The following is a 22,499-nucleotide window of genomic DNA, read 5'->3' on the forward strand; positions in this document are numbered from 1 at the left end:
TTTTTCATTAATTACAAAAGCAAATGATGATTTAATATTGTACAATTTTTTTTCCACACAGAAATCGTTCTAATTATTTCACATATCCCCACATTTGGGAGAAGTTTGATTTTTCTCATTAGACTAGACTTTATTTAGTTCCATCTGTCTCTGTGTGTGTATAAAATGCAGGCATCTTGGGTTTTAATATTAATTTATCTCTACTAAGTAACTCTAAGTATGTATTGAAACATTAAACTACTTACACAAATATGTATAAACTGGTATTAAAATGAAATTAACTATTTTGTTGCCATTTTTATCCTCTGTAGCATTTCTTGAGACTTAAAGTGGCATTCTAAAGGCAATTTAAAAATCATGTCAAGCTCAATTGAACAGAAAAAAGGGCCTACAAGACAGCGCAAATGTGGCTTTTGTAAGTCAAATAGAGACAAGGAATGTGGACAGTTGCTAATATCTGAAAACCAGAAGGTGGCAGCACACCATAAGTGCATGGTAAGTATACAGGCAGCCAACCAAGAGACCTTGAAACCATTCATGAGAGAATCTTATTAACACATGCATATTCCTGAGTACTTTTAAAAAACACTCAGTTAAATTTTTAAGAGATGACTTAACCCTAATGGTATGCCATTTTTATTAGAAAATTTCTTTTTAAATTTAACAGCTTTTTTCATTGTTTTACTATAATTAATTCATATATGAACCTTAACTTTATTTTAAATGTGATTTATAGCTCTTTTCATCTGCTTTGGTATCATCACACTCTGATAATGAAAGTCTTGGTGGATTTTCTATTGAAGATGTCCAAAAGGAAATTAAAAGAGGCACAAAGCTGGTAAGTTGGTATTTCTGCCTCTTGAGTATAAAAATTACTTTAAACTCATTAAGGAGGAAATTGCTTCTTTTAGAGTGTATTGCATTATTAACTGAGTATAATTTTAAATTGCAGATTTTTTTTCTGAGCCAGCAGAATCCAATGCTGGGTTTAATTTATTTACCACTCAACAAAAAAGAATGAATCAACATTTATATTATTCAATTATTTTTTTCTTTTCTAAAGAAATTAAAATCTTCTCAGAGGCTTTGTTTACTTAGAAAACAAGCAGTTTGCTTAATTTGCACGTATCTTGTATTAAAGTCATCATTCAAGTATATTTTTCATAATTCTGGTATGTTTTCCTTTTCCCTCATTAAAATTATTGTGGTCATTACAAATGAAGATGACAGTGTCCCCTCAACAGGGAAATGTTGGCACTTGCTGAACAAAGTATTTTACTGTGGCTCTGCTATATGACACAGCATTTATTGCTTTGGATAACTTGGTGAAATTCACAGATTTTCTAGACTGCGCTAGACTAATGCTCCTGTAGTTGTCTTTACTATCAGTAACCAGATGGGCAAGGATTTGTTTCACTGTATTGGAAAAGTACTGTTATCTCAATTGGTGTTTATGACACATGGTTTATTTTAAAACATTTAATTAATTGAAAGATTTATTTTCATTTGATTATTTTTCTTAGTTAAGCTCTTTATTGAAATTACATCCATAAATGTACCTTCCGGATCTTCACTGTTAAGTGTTTTATTATTTTAAAGATGGTTTTGGCAGAGCATATATCTGTGTTCTTAGTCACTGATAATCTAATTCACAAAGAATCTGAGATATTCAAATGAAATGGTTATGGGAAGAGTTTGATGGTAGGAATAATGTGTTTTGAAAAGTAGCCTTTAATATTGGGGTAAAATCAATATGAAGAAATATAAGTTCAAAGAAAACATTTTCTTTAGGATAAGTAGTCTCAGGTCCTAGTATCAGTATTGGTACAAATACCAATACTGGGGTCATACCATTATTGTTGTAGTGAGACCTTAACTGAAAACCTTTATCTTCCCTACCCCTAAAACTGTAAATAGTAATAGAAAGTTCCATTTTTATATGTGATTTTTAATTGATAGTTTTCTGTTTCTTCATGTTACCATTATATGCTGTTTTTTAAGAACCAGAACACCATGTTTTATTTCTTGGACTTTAAAACAAATTCAGGTTAAAGAAAGAACACTATTAACTTGAATTAGTACTGTAAACCTTATTACCTGGTTATTTATTCCTTGACATTATGAATATCCCTGGAAAATGCTACTTTATCTTGACTTGTTAGCATTTTGGTCACTTAATGTGGCTCCTTAGAACAGGAACAGTTTTGGTCTCTTATGTTGAAATATTATTAACAAATGCAATGCCTGGTTTTGTATGTTACATGATGCAGCAGCATACATCTGGCAATATTGCAAAATTCAGTGGAGATTTAATTTATTTGAATCTGTTTGTAAAGTCAAATATCAGTACTTCATAAAAGTCTATCAAAAATTTTTGATTAAATCTTAATGTTATAGTGTAGGCTGTTAATTTTTCCCCCAAGCATAGAGTTTTAGAAATAACTTGTTCCTTGATCTAGAGAGTGAAACAATGTTGAAGGTTAAGAGCACAGGTAAAGACTTGGGTTTGAATCCCAGCTCTGTCATTTACAAGCTGGGTGACCTGAGAAGGTTATTTCTTTCTTTCCATCATGTTTTTCTTACCTGCAAAAAAAGAGATAATGACAGTACTTACCTCATAGAATTATTGCCAGGATTAAAGGACAGAATATATAGGACCGAATATGGTGCTTGGCACATAGTTAGAACTTGGTAAATGGTGACTACCACTGTAGTTACTGCTTGTAATTAAAAATAAAATCCTGTTACTATCATTGTAGGCTAATGAGAAACATGGTATTCTGACAAGTCATGAGGCCTATTTTTTTTTTAAATTGGTACTGGGGATTGAAACCAGGGCCTCATCAATGCTAGGCATGCACATTACCACTGAGCAACACCGCCAGCCCCGGGGCCTATTTTTAAAATAACTACTAAGAACATATTATATAACCTTATACAAGCCATTAACTTATTTGTCTTTTCACCAACTGTAAATAGATAATGCTATATCACTGTTCACTACACAGTGATGTTATATGTTACCTTAGAAAAACTGTTTCAGAAGCCCTTTGACATCACTGGCATGTAGCACTGAGAAACACAGAAGAAGGGGAGCACTACTGAACCTGGGCATATCAGTTTGTTTCCTTTCCTACCCCCCAAATGTCAGAATTTAAATAACTTATTTAGGGGATAGGAGGACAGCATTTATATATGTTGTACTTATTTTTCTGTGGGATTAAGCTCAGGGGCACTCTGTCACTGAGTTACAACCTCAGCCTTTTTTATTTTTAATTTTGAGACAAGGTCTTACTAAGATGCAGAGACTGGCCTCGAACTTGTGATCCTCCTGTCTTAGCTTCCCGAGTCACTGGGATTACAAGCATACACCCCAACACCCAGCATGTATTTCACCTTGAAATAGTTTTTAAGACTCATTTTAGCCTTCAGTTTTGCTCCTTCCATTATATTGTTTATTTAAAAAAAGTGATACCAAGTAACCAAAAGTCCACATTTAGTTTTTTTTTTTTTTTTTTGCGGTGCTGGGGATCGAACCCAGGGCCTTGTGCTTGCAAGGCAAGCACTGTACCAACTGAGCTATCTCCCCAGCCCCACATTTAGTTTCGTACTTTACTTTTCCCTATATAGACTCATCTAAGCAATAGAAGGGCTTCAAATCAAATAGGAAGAGAGAAAAATGAAGAGCTTTTTGTATCTAGATGAACTACATATAAACTAGACAAGCAACTTCCCTAATTGACTTTTTAAGGCATTTTATCCTGTGAGCCTGTTTGCCCTGGTTCCTGTTCATCTGGATTTCTAGGTGAAAAGTAGGTCATGAATACCCATTGAAAATAATCAAAAACAGGAACATTGGTTCCTGAATACTTTTGAGACAGATTCCAGTTTGTACCTGGTGTTGGTTCCAAAGGTGCTTACTTGCCCCAAAGATAAGGACAGAGAGAAGAGGTGAGGGCTTACAGGTGAAAGGGTCTAGGCAGCCAGTTGAATCAGACCCTTGTAAGGAGGGGAGCACTCAGTAAAGCAGGGGATACAGGTATGTAGTTCTTATGTTCTTGCAGCCATAGGCAGTTTTCCAAAGTTTTCATGTCAACCAAAAGGATCAGAAGAGGAAACGTATTTTGCAGGAACATATTCATCATTTTAAAATATATAGCACCAAGATGGACCAAGAAAAATTTGGATAAGGCTTTTATCATTTGAAGTCGCGTTTTTGGAGTTTAGACAAATACATGTTTTTCCAGAATGATTTCCAGTTCATACTGAAACCATATGGCGATACCACATCTGTACCATCTATTCTTATTCTCTAGCCATCTAGCCAAGAAATGCAAATTTCCAAGTTAAATTATGAGTTACCATTGCTTTTTTTTTTTTTTTTTTTTTTTTTGGGTGCTGGGGATCGAACCTAGGACCTGTACATACAAGGCAAGCACTCTACCAACTGAGCTATCTGCCCAGCCCCACCATTGCTTTTTTAAAATTTGTCTAAGGAGATTCTTATATTTGAAGAACATAAACTCTTTGAGGATGAGGCTATTTGGTGAAAGCACTAAGAATATTGACATTGGATAGCAACTCTTACTGATTGGTACCAGTGTCAGATATATCACAGATTGCAAAAACAGAGAGTTCAGGAGGCCATTTAGTTCGCCTTCCCTACCCCTAGGCAAGTTTATCTACAAGCCATCCAAGATAAGATTTTTGTCTGCCCTGTTCTTAAATACATCAGGAAATTGTGATTCCACCCAAGTAATCTGAAACAGGATCAGTAATATATAACATTCTTTAGAGTTGAGAAATTCATCCCTGTGTATAACTCAAATATCTCTTAATTTAAAGCCATTTATTCTAGGTCTGTTTCTTTCCATTAAAGAAATAGTTGGGGTTTTTTCTTTCTTACTAAAAATTCTTGATATGCTTGATGATCATCCTTGTGCCACTCCTAAACTTTCCCTTTTTCAAAGTAGATTTCACTCACATATCTTTTTTTTTAAATTTTGATTTTTAAAAATTTGATTCATTGCACACAAATGGGGGTACAACTTTCGTTTCTCTGGTTGTACACGAAGTAGAGTCACACCTTTTGTGTGATCTACATATACATAGGGTAGTGATGTTTTTCTCATTCTATTATCTTTCCTTCCCCCCCCCGCCCTCTCCCCACCCCTCATTTTCCTATATACAATCCACCCTTCCTGCATTCTTGCTCACCCCCACCCCTGTTATGTATCATCATCCACTTATCAGAGAAATCATTTGGCCTTTGGTTTTTTTGGGATTGACTTATTTCACTTAGCATGATATTCTCTAGCTCCATCCATTTACTTGCAAATGCCATAATTTTATTCTTCTTTATGACTGAATAATATTCCATTGTATGTGTGTATGTATGTATGTGTGTGTGTGTATATATATATATATCTATATATATCTATCTATCTATCTATCTCACAGTTTCTTTATCCATTCATCTATTAAAGGGCATCTAGGTTTCACTCACATATCTTATGAAATCCTCTGATCATTTTCTCTATTTCTGGTAATACAAATAGCTAATATTTATTGAATACTTAATATGTGCTAGGGACTAGGCTAAGTATTTTAAATACATGATCCTATTTCTTTATCACCATCACACTGTGAGATAGGAAAGTATTCATTCTCACATTATACAAGGAAACTGAGGCTCAGAGAAGTTAAGTAACCTGGCTGTGGTCATATACCTAGTTAGTGGTATAGAGTTGGGATTTAGATCCAGGGTTAGTTAATTCTAAAGCCAGAACTGCTAATCACCATATTATACTGACTTGTCTTTTAAGCTGCCCAACCAAAAATCACATTTTTAAAAAGTGTAATGAGTAGTGTTGGGAATGCAGCTCAGTGGTAGAGTGTTTACAGGAGGCTCTGGATTCAATTCCCTGCATCACCAAAAAAGAAAATGTAATGATTAGAGCTCAGCAGTTTTCTAATAAAAAACAGAAATAGTGCCAAATTTAGGACATACTCAGACTCCTATTAATTAATTAATATGTTCTGTTAATAGCATTTTCTTGTTAATTTTTTAGAACAAAAACCCTATACAAACACTATATAAGATTGTTCTGATACCTAATCTCAAGATTGTTTTTGAAGCCTCTGAAAATGAAAAGACTTAGTTCTGCACATTCTTTATTTACCCAGTACCAAGGGACATTGAAATACTCCAGAGTAACAGGGTTAATAGGGTGTCTGACTTTGAGGTAGATATTTTTTATTTTTGCGGTGCTGGGGATTGAACCCAGGGCTTTGCACATGCCAGGCGAGCACTCTACTACTGATCCACATCCCCAGTCCATGAGTCTGCATGTAAGATAGTTCATAATATGTACCTTTTTATTCTTCTGTTTGGAAGGGATCTGGCCTATTTAGGAAGTTAAGACTGTTTCCTAGAGATAGTAAGATTTTTAAAAAAGTGGAATGAATGCAGGAAATAGGTGAGTCATATCCCAAACAGGTCATTGAGATAGATGGTAATAGATTAGAGTAGTAAGGTGAGAAGATTGCAGGGTCATCAGAAAGGAATTTCAACTCAGATAAGAGGGAATAGGGAAGGGCAAAACAGGATTTTTCAGGAGAAAAGTGACATACAATAGACAGTGTAAAGAGTGAAATATGATGGCAGCATATTTGTCTGCTCTGCATAGATGTCCTGCGGGCATCTTAAACTTAACCTGTCTAAACCAGTATTCATAGCCTCCTGCCTTGAAACCTGATTCTCTTTCTGAATCTTTTACCTTCAGCTTTTCCTTCTTCCACAGAGGTCAAGTCAATTCTATTTCGGGGATGACTCTGCCTTCTTTCTTAATATGACCCTATATCCAGTCTTGCTCTTCCCATTCTTGACACACACACTACTGGTTATTGCTTGATTTCTGCTTTTAAACGCTACTATCACTCCCTAACTTAAAGCCTTAAATGATTTCTTACCACCTACAAAGTAATATCCAAAAGCTTTCAGCCTGCCCGTGATAAGTCCTGTCTTAGTACACCTTTTCCATCTATATCTCATTCTCTCTTCTTTTTCCAAACATCCTCTGTGTGCTTGTGCCCCTTATTGTGCATGTACTGATGTGCATCTCAGTTTATAGTTCCCTTTTCCTCTTAGCTGCTTTGGAGAAGTTCTGTTTTCTGGGGTTCAGCTCAGAATCAGACTTGCCTCTGCCATACAGTAAGTACAACACAATAAGCATTGCATTTGGTACACGTGCACAAGCCTTTCTTCCACAGTGTGCTGTGGACTCCAGGAGAGTAAGGCTGTATTCTTTTTGCCTACCATAGGATTATGTGGGGGTAATTTGTGGGGAACACTTAGCGTGGTGCTTGATGTCTCCTTTGTGCTCAGTAGTATTCTAATAAGTAAGTGGCCACTCATTGTTGGTTGAATTTCAAGAAAGAAAGGACTTCAGTTGCATAATAGTGTGAAGCCTTAATGAAGGGCTTGGTGAAAATTGACCGGGGAAGTCATGGCATAGCATAAAATTCCTGTTTTGGTTAATCACTGTTTTAGTGTTGTTTGCAGCTTTCAGCAGTTTGAAAAGGGAGGAGAGAGATATAGGTGGAAAAATTAGCTTGTTATTTTTTCAGGATGGTGGAGAGCTATATATGAATCAATTATGAGGGTTTCAGGTTTCTTTACCCATCACTCCCCAAGTATGATGTTATTTTTGTTGTTTCCTTAGGCAGATTTGTCAAATCTTCTGTATATAACAGTTCCAATTTATGTATCTATTTATCAAATACTTGAGTGCTGCTGTGCACTGGGCACCATGCTAGATACATTGGATATAAACATGAATAAATACAGTTTAGCCTTAAAAGTAAAGTATGCTACAGGAGAACTGAGAAAGAGGAGCACAATTCACTCTACTTGAGAAGGCAGAAGGGTCCATAGAAAGTGACATTTTAAACATGTTCCTTCAAGAGGACCAGAACTCACTCTACCTGAAAAGACAGAGGGTCCATAACAAGTGACATTTTAAACATGTTCTACCAGGAGAGTGATATTAAAGAAGTCAAAGGGGTAAGAGTTTTGAGGAGAAGGAAGTGGTTAAAAACATTAAAAATATGCAAGGCACAGTGGCACACGCCTGTAATCCCAGCTGCTTGGGAGGCTGAGGCAGGAGGATCTCAAGTTCAAAGCCAGCCTCAGCAACATCAAGGTGCTAAATAACTCAGTGAGACCCTGCCTGTAAATAAAATATGAAAAAGGGCTGGGGATGTGGATCAGTGGTTGAGTGCTCCTAAGTTCAATCCCCAGTAACTCCCCAAATTAAATTTTTTAAAATTTTAATTGATTTTTATTGTAAACAAATGGGATACATGTTGTTTCTGTTTGTACATGGAGTAACAGCATACCATTTGCATAATCATACATTTACATAGGGTAATGATGTTTGATTCATTCTGTTATTTTTTCCTAAAAATATTTAAAAGTACTAAATTCCAGTGCTATTTAAAGTATAGTGTGTATGGCTCATTTAGCATTCAGTCAGGGCAAAATGAGGTGCCCACAGTGTAGGGAGTGTTGCCATTTGCTTTCTACATATACAGAAGCAGAAGATAACAGGTGACCATTAGTGCTACTAAATCCTTATAGCAGTGGTACCTAATCAACTCTGCTAAATCAGAAAGAGAGCCAAAGGGGAGTTTGCAGTCAGTTATCTTTTGAAAAAGGTTCTCAGGTGACTTTTGATGTATGTCCTTGGTTATACACCATTGCCCTAGGACAGGGTTGGCAAACATTTTCTGTAAAGCACCAGATAGTAAATAATAAGGATTTTTGAACCTTGTGGTTTCAGTTATAATTCCGACAATATACAGAGAAGTGAACACAACTGTGTTCCAATAAAACTTTATTTACAAAAGCAAGTGGTATACTGGAATGGTCCAAAGACACCTGCCATAGGATATTTGGAAGGAAAAGAGGTACATTTTCTTCCTGAAATTTTGTTCATTACCTGTGTAACCAAGCATACGTGTGTTGGAAATGTATCTATATAAATGTAATTTTTTAAAGGCTTCAAGTAGGGTTAGTGGCATAATACTTGCCTAGCATGTGCAAGGCCCTGGGTTCAATCCCCAGTACCAAAAATAAAATTAAAAGGCTCTAGTTATGGCAAACATTAATTTTGATGTATATAGATATTTTTACCTGTCATTTGTATTAAAGGAAACTCTGCTTTACTTTTGAGGTGATTAAGCAGAATGTAAGTAAGACCAAAGAGAAACTTCAAGTCTGATGATGGAGAAATTGAGTCTTTGGCTACTAGTGAATAAGTTTGCTTGTTTAAATGCACAATTTTTTTCTTTGCCTTCATTTACTACTTATTTTGTAATTGGAAATACTATAACTTTGTGATAACTCATTTATCTTTGCTAATGGAGAAGAACCAAAACCAATAATATAATTTATGTCTGGTTTAGGGGATTGTCCTGATCCTTATTTAAACATGGCTATGTATTTGGTATTCTTCACGGATTATAGCAAGCAGCATGACAGTGTACAGTGCCCTCAACTGGAAAGACCCATGACTGTGAAGATCTGAAACAAAAACACCTGGCTTAGAAAATGTCTGAATCGTTCAGGTGAAATAAAAAGAAACACTAGCACCTCTAATAAGAGAATTTGTTTTCCACATCAGTCATGATTCAGAAAGTTGAATGGAGGGGGAGTATGTGATACAAAACATTTCCCTCCAATTTCCAAAACTTTGGAAGTGATCTCTTCAGTAACTGCTTAGATTTAGTCTGTTACTCTCCAGTAAAAACAAGTGGTCCTCATTTTTAGAAGCACATGGAATTTAAGATCCTGATCTATTTTTCTAGCATCCTTTCACTTTTCAACGATTTTGACAGCTTTCAGGTTTCTTTGTTTTCTGGCTTTCCATTTAGACCTCATTCACGTTAAATTTGCGTTTACAGGAGAACTCCTAACAAAATGCCATTTAAAAAAATGATAGTAGCTTCAGGATCAGAGTGTGTTAGGAGTTCATGTTTCACCCTCCCATGTAGTGGCACTCATCTTAGGAATTTTTAACAAATAAATTGGATAGCTGTCTGTCAACCAGATAGTGCAGAGGCTACTCTGCTATCTCACTATGTTGGACATGTGTGACTTTACATAAAAGCAGTGAACCTAGAGTCATGTAGCATTTGGGGGCCATTCTCTGAAAACTTGCCCCTAGTGCACTGTCCAGCTTTTTAGTTCTTATTGGAAATAGAGATAGCTTCTTTAATACAAAGCAGAAAGACAAATAACTGTAAGGTGAGCTGCATCTACTTATTTTGACTTGTATCTTCTGTGAAAATATCCTTGATACTCTGTCCCCTTCTCCAAGTGCTTTTGGTGTTATTTTTCTTTGCCTTACAGACTCAGGAATATGACTGCTTTTTGTACCCTCCTTTACATGTTATGTGCATTTGTAGACATTGTTTTGAAGCAAACTGTCTCCAGAGTTGTTGTTAAGTACAGTACTTTGCTGTGAAAATTTAAACCTATACCCTGGTAGTCAGTTACAGACATGCATAGTGCATATTGAGCAGTACTTCTGGATAAGTTAAGCTGTAGAGAGCCCTTCCTCCATGGGTTCCATATGGCTCTATTTAGCCACTAAATTTCAGCTTTTCCAAACTCAAAGCCCTCTCTTTCTGCCTATATTAGAAGTTGGCAGCCTCATTTTCTGTTTACTCCCCTATTGCTACTGAGAAAGCAGTATACTTCCTTTTGTTCCTTAAGACTTTTTGCAAACTGAATTTCAATGTTGGCCTAGTTCAGTTGACTGAGGAGGAGGTATGTCCCAGTGTTTTGTTCCTACTGTACTTAGCTAAGTCTTAGTCCTCTGAGTTCCTTGTGTCCCCTCTCATGCGTGACTTAGTTCCTCTTTCATCTGTGGTTCAGCTCCTTAAGATTCTGATTATGTGGCACAACTTAACCTTAAGTTAGTGTAGCTTCTGACAGTACTATAGAGATATCACACAAATATCTGTAACAGGATGGGCCTGTTGTTTCCTAATTTCCTGAGATTGGAGCTGGTGATTAATTATTGTGGTTTACTAGATCTACTAGGTAGCAAACTAAATAAGGGAATAAAAATAATAGAAAATCATTATCAGTGAAGAAGTTTTCACCTCTCTTTAAAACAAACATGTGAAATTAGGATATGAGCAGGATAAGCTGAGATAAGCTGTTTATATCTATGTGAAGGAAATTAGCTCTGAACAGAATATTTGAGAGATGGGTCAGTCAGACCTTTCTGGGGTAGGCGAGGAAGTCTGCCATTGTTCTTGAAAAACATGTTCCTGTCAGGTTAACTTTCATTTTTTCACATTTGAGGGAGCCATGGGTACAGTGCAAGCATGATGATAAATGGCATCTGACAGGGATTCTGCTGAGGGGCTATAGGGACTATGGCAAATTGAAGAGCAAACCTTTTTATGAAAAGTGGAATACTAGATACCATTACTTCGATGCAAACAACAGATGCCTTGCTAGAGTGGTGGTGTTTGGTGGGGGTCTCCATTTTCCAATTCTTTTTTCAAGGGAAGGACTCTTTGTTTTTGTATTATTTCATGTAACTTTTGTGTGTGTGAATGTGTAGTACTGGAGATTAAACTCAGGGTCTTGCACACGTTCAAGCACTCTACCACTGAACTACATCCCCAGCCCTTCTTTTTATTTTGTTTTGAGATGGTCTCACTGGGTTGCTGAGTCTGGCTTTGAACTTGTGATCCTCCTGCCTCAGTCTCCCAGGTTGCTGGGATTGCAGGCATGTGCCAGCCACCATTCAATGGCTTATATCATTTAAAAAAACCTCTATTAGCCAGCTGCCTACTTTCCTAGATTCTTTAATTTTTTTAAATCTCTTAGTTCTCAGTTTTGTTTCTAGCAGAGCTAATATTTTCCCCCCAAATGTTCTTGCCACCACTCATGCTGTGGGCCTTTGACTGGGTTGTTTTCCCCAATTTCACATTTACCAATCCCAGATCAGACAGTTTATGAGTATTTTTAGAAGTACCTGAAGGTAATTATGTAAAATCTGTAATTATTAGAAACATGAATGAAAAAGATATGCTGTAAGATATTAAAATCTTCAATAATAGAGTAAACTTAAAATCAACCAATTTATTGAGCTCTACTTTGTATGGCACAACATTAGTCTTCAAAATAATTCAGTCTACAAGGAACTGATGGGTAAAATCTACACGTTTATAAAAATAATTAGCCATCTGTAGGAGTAAAATGGTAAAAGCCAAAATGAACTCACTGTATCTTGTCCCATGGGAGTTCAAGAGAAAAGCATTATTTCATGGGTTAGAATATAGTAGATTTAAAGATAAGTTATTTTCCCTTTTTCACTCATAGATAAGCAAGCAAATGTAAATTTTGCATAATAATTTTATTATGCATATTTTTTGCTATTTGTTAGTACTTTGCCAGAAATTTGACTGCTTATATGTGAATGCTGCATAAAGTAGATCATGTGAATTCTAATTCAGCAAAATTCTTACTACTAATCTTGAGAAGATTTTTATACTCTGAAAATATTTTTTTGGTCTGTTTTCCTTTTTCTTCTCTAGTGAAACTGACAATAAAAATAAAGTGAGCTTTTACTTTAAAAAAAAATTATCCCATGTTGTTGTAGTTAACTGGTTATTTACAAAATGGGTTTATTTCACCATAGCAGTTTAAACCAGTTGCTTTGGGCAGATCTGGTTTTATAACCTGCCAAGAAAATATTTTGGGCTTTTGGTTTCCTTCTCATTCTCACCACACTGAAAGAGAGGTATTGAAAGCGTTTACTGGAGTATTCCAAGTATGGGTTTGTTTGTTTGCTTTTTTGTGTGTGTATGATATTGGGAATTGAACCCAGCGCCTCATACATGCTAGGCAAGGACTCTGCCACTAAGCTCAATATGCCCAGCCCCAATGTGTTTGGTTTGGGTTTGTATTGGGGATTGAACCCAGGGGCGCTTTACCATTAAGCTACATTCCCAGCCTTTTTTATTTTTTTATTTTGAGACAGTGTGCTAAATTGCTGAGGCCAGCTTTGAATTTGGCAATCCTCCTGCCTCAGCCTCTCCAGTTGCTAGAACTGCAGGTGTGCACCACTCACTGCACCCAGCTTTTTTTTAAAGTATTTTTTTGCATAACAAAGTACTTTTCCTGTTGTGGAAAAATCACAAAATGCAGGAAATTGTGAAGAAAACTAAAACTAACCACCCAGAAATAGCCACTTAGCATTTTGCTATATTTATTTCAACTGCTTTTCAATTACCTCTGTCCCTTTTTTTTCACTTATACATAAACCTTTCCCATGCCTTTAAAATTTCTTTGAAAAGAGTGACTATAGAATACTCTTTCGTGGTTGTACTATAATTTATTTAAACATTTTGTAATTTATTTCAATAGGCTGTTTTACATTTTGGGCTCATTTCAAATAATTCTGTAATGAATATGTTTACATACAAATTGTTTGCACCTGATTGCTTTATTTCCTAGATTTATAGAAGTAAAATTATTGAATCAGAGGACATAAACTTTTTAATTGGTGCATTATAATTATACATAGTGGTAGAATTCACTATGCCATATTCATTCCCCAGTACCTTCCTTTCTGCTCCTCTCCTCCCTCTCCCTGATCTCCTTGCTCTACTCTACTGATTTCCCTTCTCTTATTATTATTTCATTTAGTGCATTATAATTATATATAGGATTCACTGTGGTATATTCACACATGAACACACCATAATTTGGTAGATTTCATTCCCCAGTAATTCCCCCCTGAGGATATAAACTTTTAAAAAGCTATGTTAAGTAAGGCAAATTTCTTCCCAAAGAGTATCAATTTCCAGCGGTCTACAAGAGTGCCCATCTCACTGTATCTTTGACAGTGTTGAGCCCAGTACAGTATTTTTAACAGCACCTGTCCTTTCAGTTTTGCTCGCCAATTAAAATAAGTATTTTTTTCAAAATGGATCAGTTCAAACCCATTTTGGATATACTTTCAAGATAAGCTACTTATGGTAAAGTTCTTAATGAAATGGGGTAATGTTTAATTTATTAAGTTAAAAAATTAGGTTGCAAAATAATATGTGTAGATGTAGAAAAAAGTATTCACAAAAAGCATTGCAACACCGTAAGGTATTTCTGAGAGGTGAGTATGAGTGATTTTTAAAGTTTTCTTTGTTCCGTTTTGTGTTTTACAAAAATTTTTGTAATGAGTATATTTTCAGACCAGAAATGTAATTTACTAAAATAAAAAAGCTTTGTAATTAAGCTGCAGTACAAACGTTTCACCTCCTTAAGAAATTTTAAGCCATCCAAAAACTTTCTGTGCTTGGTATTTTGGCACAATTTTTCTTTTTACAGTAATATTTTGAAGTTTCTATTTTTATTTGAGGAAGTAGAGTATTTGTCGAGTATTAATAATGGGTACTAGCTTTCATGTATTCTGGGAAGTACCTGTATTTGAGAATATTTCTGTTTTCGCCTTGTATGTGAGTATTTTTTAAATGAAAGCTTGAGAGAATTTGAGTGTTTGACTTGCTTAGGGAAATGTAAGAATTTTTATTGGAATTTATATTAGCCTTTGGTGCACCAAAATTGCTTAGGGCCAAGTAATCCAAAAGTTAGAATGGTAAGTGTTCTTTATGTTCAGATTAATAAAGGGGAATGAGAGCAGCTTAGAACAAAGTATCTAGCAACCAGTGAACAAATTAACACTTCTTTAGATTTACCTTACTGTGAATTTATTTAGGTACGGCATTTATAGCTTAGGAGATAGCCTCATTAAAAGTCCACTGGGTACAGTACACTATGATATGTGAACCAAAACCATTAACAATCATTGTTATGTACTTTTTAAAAAGATTTTTTTCTAAATATAGAGCATGAGGTAGTTAATCGGTATGAATTACCCAATAAATTCAGGTAAGGTGTATTAAAACATGTTGAAAGAATCTGTTCTTTTGTGTTTGCCTGAATTCATAATGCAAAAAGTAAGTAACAGATTAAATTGAAGTAGATGAACATATTTTCACAGTATGATGAACTTGGCATCACAGAATATTCTCAGAGCTTGGGGTATATAAAAAACTACTTAATTATTTTATCTTCTCTACTTTCCTCAATTTAAATTGATTTTACCATGTTCCTAAAGAGCACGTGAGGTTTGTTCCCCAAAGTTTCTCATCAATTTGATTTAGTGGAAATTTTTTTTTTTTTTTTGGTGCTGGGGATCAAACCCAGGGCCTTGTGCTTGCAAGGCAAGCACTGACTGAGCTATCTCCCCAGCCCCTCAGTGGAAATTTTAAGGAAAAAATTTTTTCAATATGAGACATTTTTCCCAGTTATTCTTATCCAGGAAGATCTGAAATGCAAAAAAGGTCTCTTTTATACTATATATATAGCTCTTGTCCCTGATTTACATTATTTCAAATTTTTTTGATCACAGTAAAATAATAGTTATTTATGTAATATTTCATTTTTTCATCAGTTTTTAACATGGGGGAAAATACCCCTAGAATTATTTTATTCAATTTATTTCTAGGAGAGATAATAAGAAAAATAATATTAATCATGAAATTTTTCAATAACCAGTTTCTTTTTCTTGACAGAAATTGATATGCCTCTAACCTGATATCATAATCTTAGCCAAATTATATACTAATAATATTGTCTTGTTGTTTTGCTGTAGATGTGTTCTTTGTGCCATTGTCCTGGAGCAACAATTGGTTGTGATGTGAAAACATGTCACAGGACATACCACTACCACTGTGCATTGCATGATAAAGCTCAGATTCGAGAGAAACCTTCACAAGGAATTTACATGTAATTATTTAACTTTTCTTTAAGTTGTTTTCATAGTCATTCTTTTTTAGACTTTTGTAAAAAAACTTTTCCTGTTTCAGAGCATTTCATCATCTTCATAAGGGTGTTTTTGATAAGGAATGCTTAGAGAAATGGTGTAGGAAGTTTTATAAGATTTTTTGAATCCAGCTTGTGAGTGGAGTGAAATGTACTGTTCATTTTCTTAATCTGGAAAATTTGCTTACTTGATAATTTATTATTTCATTTTTTTCATAGGGTGTATTGTCGAAAACACAAGAAAACCGCACATAACTCTGAAGGTACGTCATTCAGCCATTTTCCAATTCAAGAAGGAATACAAGTAAAATATGCATAACGGGTCCCATATTAATTTTTGCCAGTTGATGTATATCAATATTAAATAACATTTAGGTGAATCGAGGAAAGCATTAGGACAAACTAATGTACAATAGTGGAAAAGATACAATCAGACCCACGGTCACGTAACCACTGAGTCACATCCCCAAACCCGTTTTATTTTTTATTTTGAGACAGGGTTTCACTAAGTTATTTAGGGCCTCGCTGAGTTGCTAAGGCTGGCTTTGAACTCGTGATCCTCCTGCCTCAGCCTCCCAAGTTGCTGAAATTAGAACTGTGTGCCACCACAGCTAGAAAAATAGATTTTTATGAAAACTTTTACTGCAAAGTTCTTATAAAGTATACACTGAAATTTTTTTTCTCTTTAGAAAGAAATAATGCTAGGAGTGACATATTTCTATAAGGGTAATAATTAGAATACTTGCTTCCATGAGATATTACAGATAATGTGATCTTAGGAATACTAGTACATGTTATGATAAATAGACTTTCTATTACATTTTTACTCACATTATGTTACCCTTATCCGTGATTTCACTTTCCATAGTTTTACTTACACCTGATCAACCTTGGTCCAGAAGTATTGAATGGAAAATTACAGAAATAAATGATTCATAAGTTTTTGATAACTTTTATTATATCAGTATAATTGATCTATTTTGTTATTATTGTTAACCTCTTACTGTGCCTAATTTATAAATTAAAATTTATAAGTATGTATATATAGGAAAAAATAGTACATATATACTATCCACAGTTTTAGGCATACACTGAGAGTCTTGGAACATGACTACTGTACTTTTTTAAAAAAGAATACAGACATGTTTATAAGTAACCAATTTTAAAATAGAAACTTTTAAAGTTATTCCATACTTTGTTTCCGCTTAAATTTGTGCAAAACCATGTTAGCCATGTTTATACATACGTGTGTGTGTGTGTGTGTGTGTGTGTGTGTGTGTAAATAAAATATGGTTAGCCAAGTTGTACTTTTCTTTAAAAGTCATGAAGAAGTTCTTAGGTTGAATTCTGACTTGTTTCAAGTTTTTGAACAGATGGTTTTGATACTTTTACTAGCAGTATAAAATGGCTTAGATTTAATCTGAGATTGTTCTATTCCTTCATTTAGAGATCTTTAAAATTGTTGTTAGCTTCTGAGAACACACTGCTTAAATTTAAAATGGATTGAGAACTGTTGTTTTAGGAAGTTGTTTCTTTTACAAAGAATTAATTATTGGTGTTAACATTAAAAGTATATTAAATGGGTCATATTAAAATGACCCTTTTTGATCTCTTAGGTCTTTTATTATACAAAATAGTATTGATTTCACATCTGAACTCCAGATTAATCTGAATACTTTAAAGTTCTGGTTAAAAATACAATCATGTTGTATACATGTGTTGAAATATCATGCTGTACTCCATATGTACAAATATTATGGGTTAATCTAACATTTTTAAAAGAAATGTTTAAGGAGATAGAAATGCTAATTACCCTGATTTGATCATAACATACTTGTATCAAGTTATTACTGAACCCAATACATATGTACAATTAAAATAATTATTTAAAAATAAAAATTAAAGTCTTTAGCAAAAGCTACTCTAAGGTAAATAGACTGGATAAATAATAAGATCAAAATGCTTTTAAGACCATAAAGTGTGACTGGAAAAAAAAAAAAAAAACCTTTATAGTTCTTTCCTTCTGTTTTTTCTTAATTCTAGAATTGAATCCAGAAATCTTTTGGGAATGGTTACAAGTAGGGACTGGGGTTGTAGGTCAGTGGTAGAGTGCTTGTCAAGCATGAACAGGCCCTGGGTTCCATCCCTGTCACAACAACAACAAAAAAGTTGTAAGCAAGTCTTTCTACCTTTCATTACTTCAGATTTTAAGTGTATTTATTCAGTACTCTTGAGATTGTAGTGGCCATATGTCAACATCTGAAGATCAAGACTCATGATTTAATTAATATAAATATATGAACATACTGGGACAGGATATTTGAGATATTTAAGAAGGATGATTAATATATACTGATTAATATAGCCGGCTCCCATTTTATTCCCTAGATTTCTGAAGCTGATAGTACCATCTAGTGGTAGAGAAAAATCACTGCAGACTATATAAAGTACGTAGAATAATTTTGACCACCTTTTTGCTCTGTCAAACTTATTAGTGAGAGAGATCTAATTTTATATTTTTCAAGAAAACTTTTAATGTAACTGGAAGAATTACCTACATTTTCAAACTCATGATACAATTGATTTGAGTTTACGGTTCAATGTATACTTCTGTATAATACTAGAACTTCTTATATCATAGGCATATAAAGTGTGCTTATATTCGTACTGTTGAACTTGAAGTGTAATCTAATATTTTTAAAATAGTACAGAGTGTATTTTTATTGTCTTTTGGCTTTTATCACATTCGTCTGCCTCAGACTTATTTTATATTGAGTGTTTTGTCAGAAACAGAACTTCTAGTTGTTCTGATGGGAAACATATGTTCTACTTTATGATTGTGATTTATGATGGGGTTTATAGGATTGTATTTCAGGGACTATTTTTGAGAATTGTACTACACTAGTCTCTAGAGCAATACCTGTGGTAAATTTCTTGATTATATGCCATCTGTGGCTCAAGAGTGCTGATATTTAATATAAGATAAATGCTATATAAATTCGTCTGCCATGTTAACTTTATATAATATGAACTGTTTTGAAATATTAAATTCAAGAATAATATGGCAATTTAATTTTCCCATCTTCAGTAAAAGATTATTTACTATTAAATACTTAAAACCCATGTCATCAGTATGATTCAGGAAAAAATGGATTGTGAGTTTGCACAAGCAATTCTTTTCTTTAATCTATAGCCCAGTGTGCTTAGCTGTTTGAATGGAGTTTTGAGATATCACTATGTCACTAGATTATTGAAATGCCAATCCGAAGAACTATATATTTACCTCTTAATGGGATGGCCTTAGATAGGCTGCCTGTAAAATGACTTGAAATGTGCAAGAAAGCATTTCTGATTAAAATAGTTCCCCTATAAATGGTGACAGGTGACTAAGTACAAGGTCCCTCTGGGATTATGCCCAGGTTGATAGACTTATTTCACCCACAGTGCGTGAAGCCTGTTATATGATCAAGTATGTAGAGATAAAGTAGATGGGTTTCTGTACCCCAAAAGCTTAAAGTCTAATTTGAGTGATGTACATTAAATAAATAATTGCACAATTAATTGTTTACCTTTATGAGGGAGAGATGAAAGACAGAAAAGAGGATTCAGCATACAAGTAAATCAACTGACTTCTGATATGAAGACATTTCCATTGTAACAGGAGGGAAGGAAGAAGATAGGTGGCTCCTATCTGGTTGATTTTCTCTGGAGAAATGTAGGCAGAGATATAAGATCTGAAAATTGAAGGAGAGAAAATGTAAAAGAATAACTTTGAATACAAAGAGAGGAAGTTTGCCTAGAGAAACTTAATGTTTCCAGACTAAGTTGGGGGCCCAGTTGAGGCTGGTATTCATGAATTTAAATAATGGTACCCAATAGTTAGGTCATGTGACTTTTCTTCCAGCAATTCAGGGTCCTGGGTGTAGCACAGAGAAAGTGGTTAGCTGGTTAATTTAGAATTGGAATTTTGACAAATGGGTTCAAACGAGGAAGTAAAGGAATGAGGGAATTTAGTATATTTATGGAGAGAAATCTGAGCTAGATAGGGAGGGAAGTGGAGATAAGAAATAAGAAGAAAAAGGAAGGAATCAATTGACAAGAGGTCCTGATAAGATTAAAGAACAATGAGAATAAAAATACTTTTGAAAGCAAACATTTTGGTCCCAAAGTGTGATATAGGGATTTCAGAGGTAGAACCATTTAAGGTGATTGTAAGGTATCAGGGTGTAAGTATGGTAAGTGAGTGATTGACAGGAGATGTCACTGAAGATCAAGGAACTGAGTGACTTGTGTGGCTTGGATTGTCCATACGGACAGTTAAAATCACCTAGATGAAGACAGGATTTGAGACAGAAAACATTTGTGAGCTGTGCTAAAGAAAATTTGATTCATAAGGTCAAATGATGGAGAATTGTTAGCAACAAGGAGGGGAAATAAGTAGCATAGCTTCTTTCTGTTCAAGAGTGTAGTCAGTCTGTGGACCAGCAGAATTGACATTCTCTGGGAGCGTGCTAAAAATGCCAAGCCTTACCCCTACTAACTAAATAGGAATCTCCATATTAACTAGATCCCTGATGGTTTTTATTCACTTTAAAGTTTGAGAAGCAGTGGCTTAGCTGAATGGCATGGACCTCAAAGAGGTGGGGCTTTTTGTAAGAAGGTAGAGAATGAATGCTTGACAACACTGTCTTGTAGAACTTTCCTTGAAAATGGAAATGTTCCTTATTTGCATCATCCAATGTGGTAGCCACTAGCTACATGTGGTTATTGAGTACTGTGACTTAAATGGTGTCATGCCATTCTAGTCTTAATGGAAAATTTATACTTTAAAAATGGGCAGGAATAACCAGAAATAAATCCTGCATTTGGGGATTGGGTGTATCTCAGTGGCTTGCCTAGTATGCACAAGAACCTGGGTTCCATCCCCAGCACCACCACCACAAACAACAAAAACCCCTATATTTTAAGTGTTTTTCCCCATATATGTGTAGTTAATAACTACATTACTTACCATTTTAAGGCAGTATTTTAAAAGATCTAGTATTGATATTAGCAAATTGCTAAATTGTTCCAACTTATTACTTACACCAGTCTTTGTTTTGTACCAGTATTTTATTAGGGTAGCTTATCATCACTAAACATTTGAGCACCTGCAAGGAACCATGGTTAGGTATGAAAATGGTTCATTTAAAATCAATTTCATTATTTTGGTATTGGGGATTGAATCTAGGGGCACTTAACCACTGAGCCACATCCCCAGCCCTTTTTTTTTTTCTTATTAATACAGTATTTATTTGTCTTCCCTCTGTCAAACCCTGAGCCAACCACTTGCCCCAGACTGCCCGGGGAGGTATAGGAAAAGGGACATATAAGGCAGACCAGATACGGGAGAAAGAATTTGAGGTGGAAACTGCTCCTTCACATGGCGAAGAGGATGAGAAGGAACACCATCAGGCAAAAGAGCCCCATGGCCTCTGAGAGGCCAAAGCCCAGAATGGCATAGGAGAAGAGCTATTGCTTCAGAGAGGGGTTCCTGGCATAACCAATGATAAGGCTTCCAAATACAGTCCCAATCCCAGCCCCAGAGCCAGCCACCCCAACTGTGGCAGCCGCAGCCCCAATGAACTTGGTTGCTGTGTCGATGTCCCTTGAAATGGTGCTGGTTTGGAAGCTGCAGCTAGGGATAAGTGAAGTCAGGGGACATGGAACTGCCAAGCTGCTGAAGCTCTCATGTCAGTGTCTCTGATTGGTTCAGCACCACTGCACATAGTGGTCGACTCAGCAGCTGAGAGGTGCTTCTGACCAGGGAGTGGGTGGAGAGGAACTTGGAGCAGGCATACATTTTCAGAGGGTGAGGGACCATGGCAAGAGAGCTGCTCCCAGTGCAGAGAAGACAGGGGTGGGGGGGTGCTTATTTTTTGTTTTGAGACAGATCTCGTTAAGTTGCTGGGGCTGAACTTGAATTTGTGATCCTCCTGCCTCAGTGGAATTATAGGCATGTACTGCCATGACTGGCATATTATTTTTCTTAACCCAATATAGCATATCTTATATGGGATAGGTACTCAAAAAATGTTCATAGCATCTTCGGTTTCTTTGACTTGAAAGTAAACACAATATCTAATGTGTCACTTATTTTATTTATTTATTTATTTTTTTTGCGGTGCTGGGGATCGAACCCAGGGCCTTGTGCTTGCAAGGCAAGCACTCTACCAACTGAGCTATCTCCCCAGCCCGTCACTTATTTTTGAGTGACATTTCTTCTCTTACATCAGGCATTAGTAAAACAAGATGAATTAACCAAACATAATTTCCGTTATGGGGGCTTGGAAAAAGACAATTAAATGACAGACATATGACTGGCTAGCACAGTGGTGCATCCCTGTAATCTTGGCAATCTGGGAGACCAAGGTAGGAAGATCACAAGTTCAAGACCAGGCTAAGCAGCTTAGTAAGAGCCTATCTCAAAATAAAAAGGGCCAGAATGTAGCCCAGTGATAGAGCACTTGCCTGGCATGCCTGAGGCCCTATTTTCAATCCCAAGTGCCATAATCAGTCAGTCATTCACTCAATAAAGTGGTGGTGCATG

General features: G+C 35.4%; 1 protein-coding gene and 1 pseudogene across 4 annotated transcripts in view; one reads left to right on the top strand and one right to left on the bottom strand.

Annotated features, from left to right (window-relative positions):
* Phf6 (PHD finger protein 6) overlaps positions 1-22,499 on the top strand; it is a 48,451-nt gene that overhangs the window by 3,760 nt on the left and 22,192 nt on the right. For all 4 annotated transcript variants that reach the window (XM_047537042.1, XM_047537044.1, XM_047537045.1 and 1 more), the window contains exons 2-5: positions 312-495; positions 737-838; positions 15,741-15,874; positions 16,130-16,173. In XM_047537042.1, the coding sequence (XP_047392998.1) occupies positions 358-495; positions 737-838; positions 15,741-15,874; positions 16,130-16,173 (418 nt within the window). In that variant the 5' untranslated portion in view covers positions 312-357. The remainder of the gene's footprint in view (positions 1-311; positions 496-736; positions 839-15,740; positions 15,875-16,129; positions 16,174-22,499) is intronic.
* LOC124972569 (ATP synthase F(0) complex subunit C2, mitochondrial-like) lies at positions 21,329-21,800 on the bottom strand (annotated as a pseudogene).

Source organism: Sciurus carolinensis, chromosome X (genome assembly GCF_902686445.1).
Source record: "Sciurus carolinensis chromosome X, mSciCar1.2, whole genome shotgun sequence".
Classification (NCBI taxonomy): Eukaryota; Metazoa; Chordata; class Mammalia; order Rodentia; family Sciuridae; genus Sciurus; species Sciurus carolinensis.